Source organism: Centroberyx affinis, unplaced genomic scaffold, assembly GCF_046629955.1.
Source record: "Centroberyx affinis isolate AG114_WGS23_722 - 3 ecotype Tasmania unplaced genomic scaffold, CSIRO-AGI_Caff_v1 ptg002757l_1, whole genome shotgun sequence".
Classification (NCBI taxonomy): Eukaryota; Metazoa; Chordata; class Actinopteri; order Beryciformes; family Berycidae; genus Centroberyx; species Centroberyx affinis.
Window position 1 is genome coordinate 1 of NW_027280918.1, and position 15362 is coordinate 15362.

General features: G+C 41.2%; 1 protein-coding gene and 6 non-coding genes across 10 annotated transcripts in view; 6 read left to right on the forward strand and 1 right to left on the reverse strand.

Moving 5' to 3' along the window:
* The first annotated feature begins 1050 nt into the window (after positions 1 to 1050).
* Positions 1051 to 1144, forward strand: trnai-uau (transfer RNA isoleucine (anticodon UAU)). Its single transcript has 2 exons — positions 1051 to 1088; positions 1109 to 1144. It is a non-coding gene; the product is annotated as a tRNA-Ile (tRNA).
* Positions 1145 to 1411: 267 nt separating this feature from the next.
* Positions 1412 to 1505, forward strand: trnai-uau (transfer RNA isoleucine (anticodon UAU)). Its single transcript has 2 exons — positions 1412 to 1449; positions 1470 to 1505. It is a non-coding gene; the product is annotated as a tRNA-Ile (tRNA).
* Positions 1506 to 1617: 112 nt separating this feature from the next.
* LOC139657783 (inactive rhomboid protein 1-like) overlaps positions 1618 to 15362 on the reverse strand; it is a 54131-nt gene continuing 40386 nt past the window's right edge. For all 4 annotated transcript variants that reach the window (XM_071535719.1, XM_071535718.1, XM_071535721.1 and 1 more), the window contains 14 exons: positions 14819 to 14941; positions 13865 to 14010; positions 12778 to 13032; positions 12429 to 12540; positions 12180 to 12254; positions 11760 to 11921; positions 10302 to 10402; positions 9983 to 10046; positions 8234 to 8328; positions 7833 to 7908; positions 6632 to 6732; positions 5091 to 5244; positions 3897 to 4120; positions 1618 to 3020 (listed from right to left, as the gene is read on the reverse strand). In XM_071535719.1, coding sequence (XP_071391820.1) covers positions 2825 to 3020; positions 3897 to 4120; positions 5091 to 5244; positions 6632 to 6732; positions 7833 to 7908; positions 8234 to 8328; positions 9983 to 10046; positions 10302 to 10402; positions 11760 to 11921; positions 12180 to 12254; positions 12429 to 12540; positions 12778 to 13032; positions 13865 to 14010; positions 14819 to 14941 — 1884 coding nt within the window. In that variant the 3' untranslated portion in view covers positions 1618 to 2824. The remainder of the gene's footprint in view (positions 3021 to 3896; positions 4121 to 5090; positions 5245 to 6631; positions 6733 to 7832; positions 7909 to 8233; positions 8329 to 9982; positions 10047 to 10301; positions 10403 to 11759; positions 11922 to 12179; positions 12255 to 12428; positions 12541 to 12777; positions 13033 to 13864; positions 14011 to 14818; positions 14942 to 15362) is intronic.
* Positions 6928 to 7021, forward strand: trnai-uau (transfer RNA isoleucine (anticodon UAU)). The gene is made up of 2 exons: positions 6928 to 6965; positions 6986 to 7021. It is a non-coding gene; the product is annotated as a tRNA-Ile (tRNA).
* trnai-uau (transfer RNA isoleucine (anticodon UAU)) lies at positions 9641 to 9734 on the forward strand. Its single transcript has 2 exons — positions 9641 to 9678; positions 9699 to 9734. It is a non-coding gene; the product is annotated as a tRNA-Ile (tRNA).
* trnai-uau (transfer RNA isoleucine (anticodon UAU)) lies at positions 11041 to 11134 on the forward strand. The gene is made up of 2 exons: positions 11041 to 11078; positions 11099 to 11134. It is a non-coding gene; the product is annotated as a tRNA-Ile (tRNA).
* On the forward strand, positions 13692 to 13785 carry trnai-uau (transfer RNA isoleucine (anticodon UAU)). The gene is made up of 2 exons: positions 13692 to 13729; positions 13750 to 13785. It is a non-coding gene; the product is annotated as a tRNA-Ile (tRNA).

Sequence of the window (15362 nt, forward strand, 5' to 3'; positions counted from 1 at the left end):
GTTACTAGTTACTTTTCAGATCAATATTTTATATTTAAAACATTTGATCATCTTTATAAAATAACTATAAAATAGCATTGTTATAGATTAGACTACCCAAAAGTATAGCTAAATTGTTAAGATTAGCTTCACGTTGACAACTTTAAAATGCTGCTTACATGTACATGTATGTCAATAAATCAGTATTAATATTCCAATAATTTATGAAAAATATAACTCTCTAAATGGGGACAGTTTGCATAATGAGTATGTTTACTTTGATACTCTAAGTACATTTTGCTGCCAATACTTATGTACTTTTACTTAAGTAAGATTTTGAATGCAGGACTTTTACTTGTAATGGAGTATCTTTACATTGTTGTATTGCTACTTTTACTGAAGTAAAAGATCTCAGTACTTCTTCCACCACTGCCTCCATCAGTTTGAAGTTAAAACACAAAAACAGAAAGATACACTATAAAAACTTGGGGGTTTTGGGGGTTTCTTCTAAGGTTAAGCACCTCATAAGAAAGGAAAGTCCCTACTGTGGTCCTATAGGAGAGCGATCTAATGTTTGAGGTTCATGGAAGTATCAGTATGATGATAGGTTCTTCAGGAAACCCTTGTGGTTGCAATCGATCAAAAATACATAAAAAAATCCATCAGAAACCCTCAAAGCTCTTGTGTCCTAAGCTTTAGTCAAACTGTTTCTACGATTGATGTACATTTTAGGAATTTAGGTGACGTTCTTATCCAGAGTGACTTACAATAAGTGCTAAAGTAGAACAATCTTAAATTCTGAGATCATGAAAATTACAAGCAACCAAAAAGGAAGGAGTGTGAGGGTCAAGGCCTTGAAAAGTGACCTGAAAATGTCACTGCGATCCTGGAATAGTCTTATAGGAGGAAAGGAGTAGGAGGAAAAGAAAAGGAATAGAACTTCACCAGGATCACAAAGGTTTTAACAGATTTCTGTGTGATAATCCTGTGATAAACTGTGACCTAATCGTGAAAGCCTTTCTCTGTTTCTATTTTATTTCCACATGCAGGTACCTACCATTCGGTTTTCAGGCTCCAGTGGCGCAATCGGTCAGCGCGCGGTACTTATAAGACAGTAACCAGCAGAGCGATGCCGAGGTTGTGAGTTCGAGCCTCACCTGGAGCAGTGAGGTTTTAAACTACAAAACTTGAAAGGAAGAGAGAGAAGCATCCTCAACCTCTAGAGACTCTCCCTCCAGCCAATACAACACCTTTAGCTTTTCACATGTGCTTTTTAGGCTGTGAAACCAGGAACACGAGTTTTACTAGATCTCTGTATGATAATCCAGGCTAACATAAAACCTTTGGCCTTGTGGTGAAACCTGTTTCTATTTAACGGCCATCTTCACCAACATTTTGCCTCTTAGGAAAACCTTTGGCACTGTTGTCTCAGTCTCCAGTGGCGCAATCGGTCAGCGCACGGTACTTATAAGACAGTAACCTGTAGAGCAATGCCGAGGTTGTGAGTTCGAGTCTCACCTGGAGCAGGAAGTTTAGCTTTCGTCACTAATATTTGGACACATCCTGCATGTGGTGCGTAAACATGGAACCACAAACAGGTGAAGGAAAGAGCCAGACTCTTTACTACATCTTGGTGTTTATAGTCAGGTGGCTAAAACGCCACCATATAGCAAAAAGACACAGTTCACCACAGTAACAGCTATACATGATGCAACAGATTAACATACAGGTGTCCTCTTTACAGATGTAATGCAGGGTAGATATAAAAAAAAACAACAACAAAAAAACGCCCTATCTGTGAAAAAAGTGCATTATAGGCTGTGGTGGGAACCAAGGATGGAGTCAATGCAGCGTGGTTAGAAATGAAATGCCGATTCAGTCACTAACTTGCAATACTGAAGTTGAAGTTTCATGTGATTTTGATGGAGATTTTTACTCAGTTTGAGCTTGTGAAATGCAGCTTGTATAGCAGTGAAGGAAACAGGACCCATCACCGATTGAACTCCACCTCGCATGGTCCCAGAAACAAACACAAACTGATATATGGCACCATTAGACATCGTGTGTTTGAGTGGTTGTGTGTGTGTATGTGTGTGTGTGTGTGTGTGTGTGTGTGCGCGTGTGTGTGTCAATAAGGCACAGTCAGGCATTTTTACAGTCTCCTAGCAAGTTTTGAACTCTAAGGACATCCAGTAAACGGATAAAACTCTTAGCACATTGTTTTGACATCAGTAAAAAAACAAAAGTACAAAAGAAAAAAACCCCAGCTGCCCCATCGCAGCCATTTGAGCTTGTCATGTTCCTCTTTGGCCACTAAGGGGCGCTGTTGAGTCAGTTTTCCCAGAGGAGCGAGGCGATGAATTGTTTGGCATACAAACTGGCCTCTGAACGCCCCTCTAGATGTTTAATCACTGTCAAAGTGACCGGTCACTCAGTAGGCCAGCTAGAGATCAAACACACACATAAATCATAATTCGTTAGTCCTTTTCAATCAACTTTCAATCGTTAGTTTTGTTCCCATGCACATAAAGTATTAATGTACAGTCAAATGCCTGAAGTTTTCATGCATTACAGCCTTTTTTTCATAGCGGGTCTGTCGTACTCTTTCACGTGGTACAACCAATATGGCTGGCATTCATTTCCAGTCCAAGTAATGAAGTGAAATCCTGGAATGTTCATCGTCGTTCCAGAAGATTTATTTTCTTTTTTGCTGAGTCAGTCAAACGTTAGCTCTGTTTATTCTTTTCCCCACATCTGAAGGCAATTTTCAGCTTCAACGACATCCTACTGTTCGAAACGGCCAAATATGGCGGCACTGCTGACGTGTTGAAAGGCCGGTGGACGTTCAGTGGATGTGGGCGTTCAGGTCGTACTTCTCGCAGAACTTGTCGGTGATGGGGATGCAGGTGAGATACTCGCACCAGTCGCACTTCACTGGATAGACGTAGAAGAGGACGGCCAGAGCGGAGAACAGGCCCAGGAACACCAGCAGGAAGACGCAGATCTGGACCCGCTTCCGGTACATGTCAGACTGCCCGAAACTGGGGAGGAAAAACATATCGAAACATACAAACATATCTACATAACCTCTAAGAAGTTTACATATAACACATGCCACTGGTGGATGCTGTTATTTGAAATACTCCATATGAGTGCATATCGCTGTTGCCATGTGAAAACCTTGTAAATCACTTCAACTGTAGGATTACATGCTCCTCTCTAGGTTGAAGAAATTCCCCAACCTGTTGGGTTTATGAAACTCTTTTAAAACCCACTGGATAATGTCAAAAATGCATCATCAACAAGCTGAAAATAAGACTGTTTTTCTTAGTTCCTGAAAAGTTGACATGTTGGAGATACAAGGTTTTCACCTAACATTTTTTATCAAGGCGGGCCACAGTGAAAATCACTAATTTATAGTTAATTCATTTCAAATGAGAGAATCTGTTTCTGCTACATCATTACATTGCAGATTAATTATATTGCAAGTGTTGGATAAATTTTACTTTTTCATTGATTTTGAACTCAAACAAATGTTGCTTTGCCAAATTTTTATAAACTCTCTGTGAATTTTTCAAGATGAAAACATTTTGTCGGTGACTCAAAGTTGCAACAAAAAATGTATGTTCAAATACTACAATCAATAATCTAGTCTAGTCTAGTCAGTCTCAGATCAATGCATCTGAGCAGCAGGATACTCGGCACACAATTTGAAGCAGCGTAAAAACATTATAGATTACGTCTGACACTAGTGGTATTGATGTGCTCTTTGGCTAATGCAGTTAAATCGTTTGTTGGTGACTCACATTTTTGAACAACCCCTACTGGTATTTAACTGTCTCATGACTGAAAGGGCACAGACACAATCTGAGAAAAAGTATCTCTGTGTAATATAAGAAGACCTTTCCTTCACTCACCTGATGTATGGCAGGAAGGCGAAGGAGAGGAAGAACCCCGACACGAAGCCGCAGACGTGGGCGAAGTTGTCGATCCAAGGCAGCAGGCCGAAGGAGAAGAGGAAGAGGGCGATGCCCAGCAGCTTGGCGAAGGCCCTCCAGGGCCGCTCCAGGATCTGCCAGCTCTGAAACAGCTCCACAAACAGACAGGCCAGGATGCCGAACTGGCTGCCTGCCGGACCCACCTGGGAGAGGGAGAGACGGGATGAAAACAGTGGAGAAAGACGGGAAGAACAGGTGAATAAAGGGAGGTTGACAAATTGTTTCTAAGAGTATGGAGCAGGAGTGAGGCGAGGTGGGATGTGAGGACTAAAGAAGCTTCAAGACAAACAGTCCCGGGCTGCAGTTGCACAAGAAGCCACTGTGTTGCAGAGCTATGGTGAGGTGGAGAGTTCAAACCTCACCTGCAATGCGGAGGTTTTAAAAAATTGAATGACAGTCCATGTTCCTGACTTCACTCTGTGAGAGTAGAGTAACTAGAGCCAAGCTGCATTATTTTGCAAGGCATGTGGAGCTTATACAAGCTCTGGTGCTGCAATCAGTGCTTAGAAAACAGTAGGGAAGCATAATACAGTATGTGATAAAGAAGCAGGCGCGCACACACACACACACACACACACACACACACACACACACAGTGGTGTTTGGTGGTTATAAATTGTTAAAAATGTGTGTGAGAAAGAAAATGAGATGTTAATGCTTGGGATTCAGTCAGTTGGAATAAATATTACTCCAATGTGCAACTCTCCCTTCCAGCTCTCCCTTTAAGAAAAATTGCATATTATTGTAATTTGCAAATTGCAGTAGTCAATATTACAACTTCTATATTTTATGACAAATGGTGCAGTCCTACTGCAGAATTTAGTACAGCATTTAGGCGATACTGTAATAAAAAATAACGCACACGTTCAATCAATCTTTGTTTAAATCAATTACTCAATAATAACAACGAAATGCTATTCTTCTGCCAAGCAATACAGTTGTAGAAATGGTATGAGTGGTGGCAATTGGTTAAAAAATTGGCAATTATATCAAAAGTTATGCGATCACTGGTGTTTGTTTATTGGGTATTTCACAATTGCTTTGAATGTGAGTCAGCCAATCAGAACTACAGTATCTGTCATATAAAGTGTATTTTGCAGAGTGACATCGTACCTCGGCTCTGTAGGGCAGGAAGATGGCTGAGGCCAGGTTGCCAGTGATGCCGCTGAGGATGTAGATGATGGAGATCCGCAGCCAGCCGGCCAGTTTCTCCAGGTCCCTCAGCACCGTCATCTGGAACAGCACCGACACCAGGCAGTGCAGGATCCTGCAGACAGAGACACGGAGACCCGGGTTTCAGTATTAATCTTGACCTAAGAGAGGAACACAGCTAGTGCAACTGAAAATCCACCAGACACTTTCATTATTTTACCTGCCAACTAGATGTTTAGCATAGAAAAGGAATTAAAATGATGGTTGGGTTTGGACTGACAAAGTTGAAGGTAGAGGAGATAAACTTAACAGACGTTTACCAACATTTGGCTGATGGTTGACGTTAATTTCCTACCTTGTCTGCTTAATTAAAATAGGTCTTCCTCAAAAAGACATTTGGTGATGCATGCATGAACTCTGAACTCTGAACTGAGTCATTTGGGCCAGTTCACCAAAAGCAGCTGACACTGGCTGACTGCTGATTATAAGGGTTATGATAAATTCCTTGCATGGAATTAAAACTGCACTAGCAACTTTGCACTTTGGCGCCCCCGAGTGGCAGCGAAAGAAAATGTAATTTTTTTTTAAGTTTGAAGGACTTCACCGCCAAGAAACCATGTAGCATGACCTCAGTAAACTGCACACATCTCTGATCTAAATTTCTGTTGGGGGTTAAGATGTTGGAAAAAACCTTTTTGCAGCAGGTTCAGCCATCCTTGGTGAGTCCAGCTCTCTGTGGTCAAAGTGCTCACACGTTGCTGTTCAGGTTGAAGTTTTGTATTTCGCTTTTAAGTTTTGATTCCTCTTGTCATTGTTTATGTAACCGGCCTTTTTGTATTATAATAACATTGTCATTTACAGTTAGTTAGTTAGTTTATTTTTATTTCTGTGTCATGCCAAACATCTGGCCCATCCCACATGGGATTACAGGACACCACCATTTTACAAAACGGTGAAACATATAAGAGCAAAAATAAATAAATAAATAAAATAAATTACCACATCATAAAGTACTACTATATTCTTTCAAATAACATATTTGAAATGATAGGTTTCAAATGAACAATACACTGAAAAGAACTGCTACAAACTTACAGTTTATCTTGATATAGAGCTTTTTTTTCTCATCTCCCAGGCTTTCTCCAGGTAACTAGCTAATCTAAATGTTTCATAAGCGAACAGCCAACTCAATCTTTGTGCATCATCCACATTTTCAAAATCAATATCTGTTTTTATCTTACTAAACAAAGTATTGCGCAGTTCTCAGTAAAAAAGGCAATATAAAACAAAGTGAAACTCATTTTACAAGTGCTCTTATATTGTTGATGATTCATGTGTGGAAAACTCAAATAAACAAAGTTTGAAAAAAAAAAAAAAGGTTTTGATTCCTAACTTCCTGTGCATGGAGAAGATTTCAAATGTTTTTTTTGCAATAAACATCTTGCTACTTTAAATATTGATGCCTTTTCTGAGATGGAGGAGAAAGAGGAGAGTGTAGTCACCCAGCGTGGAGGAAGAGAGAGAGCCAGAGTCGGTAGAACTGGTCAGGGATCTCAGGGTTGAGGAAAGGCAGCAGACCGCACACATCGTCCATACAGGCCACCTGCAGTAGAGAGAGGGGGAAACACAGGTTACAGGGGAAGAATCAGGACTCTTAACTCCTCGGTACTCATTATTTGTGATTGGAAGTAAGCGTTGGCTGATCAATGCACAGCTTCAAGACTCCTTCCCATCTTGTGGAGGAAGATGACAGTGCTGAATTCAGTCCAAAATCTTTTAAATTCCAAGTAGACAAGAGGCTCCAGTGGCGCAATCGGTTAGCGCGCGGTACTTATAAGACAGTGACCAGCAGAGTGATGCCGAGGTTGTGAGTTCGAGCCTCACCTGGAGCAGGGAAGTTTTAGATTGAAGACAAAAACCCTCCTCACCCCTCTCCTGTCTCTATGTGTGAGAGAGAGAGCCTGTAAAATACCTCCTGTGCTCATGTGGAAAGTGGATTTAGGCGTAAAAGCTTCCAGTCATCATAATTCGACAAATAGTAACTACTGCAAGAAAAAACAAGCACCATGTTGGTTTCTTTGAAAAAGTAGTAAATTTAAACTGCTGTCTAGACTTATTGAAAAAATATATCTGATTTTAGTTTCTTTAAAAAATAAAAAGTTTCTTTTGGAAAAAAAGACAGATTTCTATTTTTAGCTGTTTATTTTATCTATTATATTACTGTATTTTATGTTGATTTAAATTATCTTTTCCACACCTTTATTGAATGATGATACTTATGTTACATGCAATAATTTAAATTAACATACTAATAAATATATCCTTGAAAAAAAAGTTAAAATGTACTGTAAACGTAAAGTTTGCGTCAATATAAACCACAGATAATTTCACTCTATTTCATTCTTGTCAAAGTCACTGTGTTTGTATGCGTGTGTTTATGTGTGTGTGTGTGTGTGTGTGTGTGTGTGTGTGTGTGTGTGTGTTTATGTGTGTGTGTGTGTGTGTGTGTGTGTGTGTGTAGTAAACTACTGTGTGTGTGTCTCTCTCTCTCTTTATGCATGTTGGTTTCTGTTAGTCGTGGCATTCTGTGTTTGTGTGCACTTTGTGTGTTTGTGTGCACTTTGTGTGTGTGTGTATGTGTGTGTGTGTGTGTGTGTGTGTGTGTGTGTGTTTGTGTGTGTGTGTGTTCTCTGTGTGTCCTACCTGTGAGCAGAGAGTGGCCTCCTCGTGGAAGTAGCCCTGCATGAAGTCACAGTACTCTCTGGAAGTGATTTCACATCTACAACACGAAATACATACAGTTTTAGTGTCACATGATGGTCTAAATGCTGTTTCACAGGCTTTTCCACCCTGAAAAGAAAATATTTCTGGGGGAAACACTGAATACTTGGAATTTGTGGGCATAAAAATTGTCAAATTTAAAGATATTGAACAACAAAATTGTCGTATTGGTGTTCAAAAACCCATATTGTTTGATCTCTAATGACTACACGTTTAAGATATGTGATAAACTGTATATATATGATATATCCATGTGGGAGTGTTCAGTTTAGATAGTCAAATCTATCCAGACTCCTGCAGGTTTTAGCGACATCGTTCCTTACCGTCCTTTGGTTCCGATGCAGCAGGGCCGGCCTGTGATGGCACAGTCTATGTGTGGGAGGTTGGTGTGGTTCCCGGAGTCGTACCTTGTACAAACCTACAGTTCATGAACAGAGGAGACGATGTCAGCTCTTAGTTTTAAACGTTAAATCTAAAGGCCATCATGTGTAGGAGAATGGGAGTGTTGTATGTTTGGCTCAGCACAGAGGCTCCAGTGGTGCAATCGGTCAGCGTGCGGTGCTTATGAGACAGTAACTAACGGAGGAGGTTGTGAGTTCGAGTTTCACCTAGAGAAGAGTAGTTTTAAATTCAAAACTTGAAAGAAAGAGAGACATCCTCAACCTCTAGAGCAGTGGTCGGCAACTAGCGGCCCGCGGGCCAAACTGGCCCGCCTGTAATAGTATCTGGCCCGCCAGATGACACTGAAAATCTCTGATCTTGCCATGCTTTGTGTCGTGGTGCCGTCGTATATTGTATTCCTTGCAAACTGCAACAACTTCGTTGCAGATTAGACAGACTGTTTTGGCGTTAATAAAATCATGTAAGATGAATGCATACTTTTCTTTCCATTCTTCTTTGTACGTCCTACCTTCGCTGTCAACTTTTCTTTTCATTGCTTTTGACAGTGACATTTTGTCTTGCTAGCTATCGATGTTTTACTAATGTCTCTGTGCACACAATGTAACCTCCCGCACAATAACGCGGGTAACAATGTAACGCGAGAGTAACGTACGTCGGATATCCAATCCTGAGTCCATAAAATAATTATTACAATACGTTAGTTAGGCTCAAAGAAGTAGTCATTTTCAAAATGGAAATGATACACATTTATTATTAACTGTGTGGAGAGGAGAAATATGAGATTTACACACATTCATGTCTTAAAAGACAGTCTGTCGGTGATTAAAGACAGCAGTCACATTATCAGCAGGTTACTATTATAAGCTGTTTTATAACGCAGCCACAGAGTGGAGCAGGAGACAAAGCAGTAATAACACACTAATAACAGTCTGTAGCAAATTCAAGTTACTTTATTTTAAACAAATAACTTTCTTAAATTACTCTTTTGTACAATATATAATAGTATAGATTAGGAAAAAAAAGTTTTGTTTGGTAGAAAAAAAAGTTCTGTCCAAGATATTATGTTTTGGCCCACCATTCAGTTGCTTGGAAAAAATTTGGCCCGAGGCCAAACGTACTTGCCGACCCCTGCTCTAGAGACTCTCCCTACAGCCAATACAACACATTTAGCTTTTCACATGTGCATTTTAGGCCGTTAAACCAGGAACATGAGTTTTACTAGATCTCTGTATGATAAACCAGGGTAACATCAACCTTTGGCCTAGTGGTGAAACCTGTTGGCTGTTTCTATTTAACTCTTAGGAAAAGCTTTGGTAGTGTTTTCTCAGGCTCCAGTGGCGCAATCGGTCAGCGCGCGGTACTTATAAGACAGTAGCCTGCAGAGCAATGCCGAGGTTGTGAGTTCGAGCCTCACCTGGAGCAGAGAAGTTTTAACTTACAGAGTGTGAAGCCAAACTGAACTCTAAAATATGCCAATGTTGCCCAGTTCCGACACCGTCTGCCTGTGGCTGCTCACATCAATTTCCAAACAGTTTCTGGTTGCTTGTAGCTCTACTGATCGAAGAATGTATTGTAAGCTTGTAATGTAAAGCACAGTTCATTCTACTTTCGCACTCTTTGTGAGTCGCATAAGAGCATCAGCTAAATACCTAAATTGTAAATGTACTCACTGGCCACTTGGTGATGTCATCAGGCCACTCATGAGGGGAAACTGAGGCTGGCTCAAGACAAATTCTACAAAATCAAGAGCAAAAGGTGAGAGAAACAGTCCAAATGTTATATTCAAGCTACTCAGTGGCCAACAGTACAGTCCATACATGGAGGAAATTATGTCAGTTGCTGTTGCTGCTGATTATGTGCTCTTGCCTGATTAATAATGCTTATAATACTGCTAACATCCTACTACAGCTATTGTAATTCATTAAAGCATTAGGGCAATACATCTATACGAAGAGGCTTGTGGTGAACTGGACAGCAGTGTGATGTTACCTGGGGTCCTGATGGCAGACTGAGCCGTGTTGGCGTAGTTTACCGTTCAGATAGGGAGCGCTCAGGTGCTGAGGCCACTTCACCCACACTGCCAGTGTACTCTGCAGCAGGAGAGACACAAGGAGGGAAGAGAGAGAAATCATTTAATAACAGTATTATGTAGGGATATTTCAGAGAAACTTCCATTTTGGCCTGTTAGTGTGTGCAGTGGCTACTATGAGCAAACATCCCAATATAAAACAGCATAAAGGTGCTATGTGCAGCATTTTTAAACATCAATATATACTGTTAATAATAATTACTAAGGCCATGATCAAGATGACTGGTAGCCTCTATCTCATGCTAGTGCTGCTTGTTTTGTCTTTAACTTTACTGAACAGGATAAACACGTTGGAAGTGATTTTCCCATCGGCCTTTCATCCTTCCACCACCTACAGTTGTGTGAAACTTTGAAAGCTTTAGGTCGGTTTGCTCTGGAAGAACAGCGCCCTCTTCCTGTTTTGTGCCGTAAAGCAGATTTCCCGCCAAACCTGACCAGGTGACACACAATGTAAAGTGTGAAGTAAAGTAAAGAGTAAAGTTGTGTGAATGAGTAGAGGCTGGTAGACGCTGCCAATTTTCCTCAGTGATGATCTCATTTATTTATACTCATGTCTCAAAATTAATGTGGTGATGGTTTATGCTGATGGTTTATGGTTAATGCTACACCTAGAATCTCTCATGCTTTTCCCCAACATGTGCTCCAGTGGCGCAATCGGTCAGCGTGAGGTGCTTATAAGGCAGTGACCAGCAGAGCGATGCCGAGGTTGTGAGTTCGAGCCTCACCTGGAGCAGTGAAGTTTTTAGAGGCAGTCATCATGATGCAGTTCTACTTTGCTACTGGAATACCTGCTTGGCTTTCATACCAAAGTACTAGTACAGCTTGCGGTCCATATTCACTATGATGAGCATTACGGTCAATCACTAATTCCAAATCCACCAGCACACAACCTCCCTTAAAAAGGTAATTTCTACTTTATCAGACAGGGAAGACGATAGGGCTGGGCGATATGGTTGAAATCAATATCATGATAATCATAAGGATTTTTCTCAATATCAATATATATCACGATATGGTTCATGTATGCAAAATCGCGTTAAATAATCAAATTAATGTTCATCTCATTGAACCGAATGGTAATGTTAAGTGTGGTGTCAAACAAAACTGAAATTTTCAAATAATATTCCTACCATACCTCAATCAATTTAGACAGCAGAAATGTGTGTCACGATATTAAAATATCTTCACATCATCACAATATGATTCCACTGAAAGACGATAATATTGAATTATCGACGGTGCTGGATTCAAACCCTTGCTGCTCTGATTAGATCTTAGCATTAATGGTATGCGCTCTCCCGGTTGAGCCACCAGGGGGCGACAGGCTTCAGCTGAAACTATAATCTAACATCACTGACCGAACACTCCTCCTGCAGGGTCTGCAGGCAGCCGGAGCGGTCGTTCCTCACGCAGCAGCCCGAGTCTCTCTCTCTGGCTCTCTTCTCCTGGATCAGCTCGTGGACCTCCTGGTCCTGACGCATGCAGGGGGAGAACTTGGCTCCCAGGTGGATCAGCGCCTCCTGCAGGACAGCAGGGGGGAAGTCACAGATTGGTCATGGGTCTATAGTACTAGTGTCTGATGAATGTCTGATGTGTCTGATGAATGGCTCTGGAGATTTCCCATTTTCAAAGACATGTTACATGACAGAAAGTCCAAACTGAACATACTTTGTGTGACTGAAAGATTCCTATCACCATATGTTTTAAGGAGTTTGGATTACAATCATAAGAGCTCAGTTTAAAAATGAGAGTAAATCATGATGGTAAAAGATACTCACTGAATTTGGCCCAACCCAGAAGTTTTCTTGTTGCACAAACTTGACATTTTCATAAACTCCCTTATTTCTCAACACCTGAAAAAGATGACAAAGAAAGATGAAAAAGATGAAAATGTAAAGAACGTAAAGAAAAGACTCAACTTGATTCAACCAGTGCTAAACTATACTTTATGTAATACAGTTGCATGATTATTGTAGTCATTACTGAGTCACCCTAAGCTCATCATAAAGTCAGTAAAATGTACTCACGGAGTCGACAGTTTCATGCTGGGAGAAGCCCACCGGGGCAATGCCGTAGATCGTGACAGCCAGAATGGTGATGAGCAAATGGACAAATGTGATCCAATAGGTAAAAAAAGGCCTGGGGAGGACAGGAGCACAATTTCAGGCTCCATTTGCTGGGACATTGACAAAGTCTGTATTTCATTTCACCTCAGAGGACAGCCAATCTTGCAAAGATTAGACGATTAATAAAAAAAAAATGTGATACTTCTTGATGTGAAAAGTACTGTGGAACAAACCAAATTGCTCTCCTTTTGCGACCTCTTTTTTATCACAAAGAAACAGTTGGGGCATATAAAGCCTAGAGTTTTCCTACCTGTGATCGTCCATATCCTCAATCTGCCGCTGGACGAAGCTGTCGATGCGCTTGCGGTACGTCCGGTTGGTGAGGCGGCCGACCATGCCCAGCCCGTACGGCCTCTTCTCCCGGGCGAACAGCTTCTTCACGGGAACGGCGATCCGCTGTCCGCGCTGCTGATGCCCGTTGACGCTCACCACCTCCTGCCTCAGACGCACCTTGGGCTGCACCAGAGAGCCGTCTTTGGCCTTCCGCCAGCCTCGCTCTAAAGGCCTGGGTGAAAGGAGGGAGGGAGGAGGGGAGGAGGAAGAGGGGAGGAAGAGGAAAGCATCGTGAATTGATATGCAAGATGGAGCATTATTTACGTAGAACATGGGGTCCGGGGACCACCAGGGGTCCTTGACAGAGTTCCAGGGGGTCCCCAGCAAATTGATGAATTGTTAAACTTCAGAATTATTTCATTTGCAAGAAGTTAAGACAGTTAGAGAATGTAGAAGAATGACTGTTTTGATCATAGTTTCACTGTTATCTCTCTACCTACAATACAGATAGTCATGGGATTCTGGACAAAATCATATCCGACAATAAAAATATTCTTAGATTTGGATTCTAGAGACAAAATATCATCAAATGGGGGTCTGTGGCTCTAATGTGGACTAAATTAGGGGTCCTTGATATGAAAAAGATTGAGAATCACTGATTTAAAGCAATATGCCTGTGTATGTAAGTTGTTAGAAAGTATGTTAGAGAGAAAGATTCAGGAACTGTTTCTGTCATAATTAGCTTTTGTGAGTGTGTGTGAATGTATGTATGTGTTTGTGTGTGTGTGTGTTGGTTAATCCATGCTCAGTTTATACAGTAGACTTGTTGCCATCTTGCGGAGGAATGTGAAAGTGCTGCAATCAATACTTTTGACTGAGGCTGAGTATGAAGCTCCAGTGGCGCAATCGGTCAGCGCGCGGTACTTATAAGACAGTATCTGGTCGAGCAATGCCGAGGTTGTGAGTTCGAGCCTCACCTGGAGCAGAGAAGTTTTAACTCGACTGCAGCATGAGTGAGATTCATGTTTGCATATGGATCATACTGTATAAGAATGTGAACCCACAGCATGAGGTGACTCCTCTCCAGTTCGTTCTTATCCAGGGCGCTCCCTGTGAGCTCGCCCTCCTCCGCCTGCTGGTTAAGCGCCGCCTCCGATGGCGTCTCGAACACCTCGTCGGCATAGGTGGACAACTCATCCTGCAGACCGTCCTGCAGAGAGGAACACAGGTAAACAAAATGAGGAATGATGACTTCTCTGAAAAGGTAAAGAGGGGCTAACGCTGCCAAGATTAGCGGTTCAGTTCCTGCTGGGGCCACCATGCTTAAAATATATTCACCCAGAGCACTAGAAGGTGCTTTGGATGAATGCGTCCATCAATCGGATCTGTTTGTTGAAATCAATTTGATCACCTTGAGTATTTACTTTGGTTTGCCTAGAGCACAAGACAAGCAGGGTAAGCACAAGCTTAACGGCTCCAGTATACCAGACAAGATCAATCAGTCACATGAAAGTAATTGATTGTATTTAAAACGAGGGCTGATTTCAATTGAAGTGCAATTCAATCAACTCAAAATGTAGATAAAACCTAAAATTTATTTGCTAATAGTAGAGCAGCCATTATCACTACCATCTCATGCCAAAGGTTTTCAGAATCTGATTTTTTAAGTACATCCAGTTTTAAATTGACTTAAAACTGGATGTATATTGGCAGATATTATCTTTGTACACCTTATTTTATCTGAAATTGGTATGTAGGAGGAGATATAGGTTGACAATATGTTGACTTGCATGCAGTTAAAAAATATTGAAGAAACATACAACATTTTCCTATCCATTCTATGCTTCCTCAGTTGAAATGTCAGTTGAAATGTCAATGAATTAACCCTAGCGCTGTTATCTGGACCCATGGCTGATGTCCAAAGTTAAGAATGGTTTTGCATGGTAGTATCTCACTGCAGTGTGTGTGTGTGTGTGTGTGTGTGTGTGTGTGTGTGTGTGTGTGTGTTCACGGCTCACTCTGGCGAAGAAGGAAGTGTCGAGCTCGTCGGGGAAGTCCACAGTGTCGTCGTCAAAGAAACTCGGAGGCATGAAACTCCGTCTGCGACATCGCCGGGTGGTGCTCTCCCGCAGGGTCCGGCCCTAACACACACACACACACACACACACACACACACACAGATCATCATCATCATCTTCATCATCATCATCATCATCATCATCTTCAACAAAAATATCAGTCCCAGGTACACTGTTATTGTGATCAGCACCATATCATACCAAGAACGGCACTAAAATAATAAAATCTACATGCAAGATAATTTTTTTATTATTTATAATATATTACAATTTTAGGATTCTTTTTATTTGTATTCATATAAAAATCAGCTTACAACTTTAATGTATTTTCCAATTCCTATTTTGATAAAATTATAAAATATGCCAAGGCCAAAGCTTTAATGTCTTTTATACAGATCACCATTGAAATCAAACCCCACAGTTTCGTTTTAGCCTGACACACACACACACACATACACACACATACACACACACACACACATAG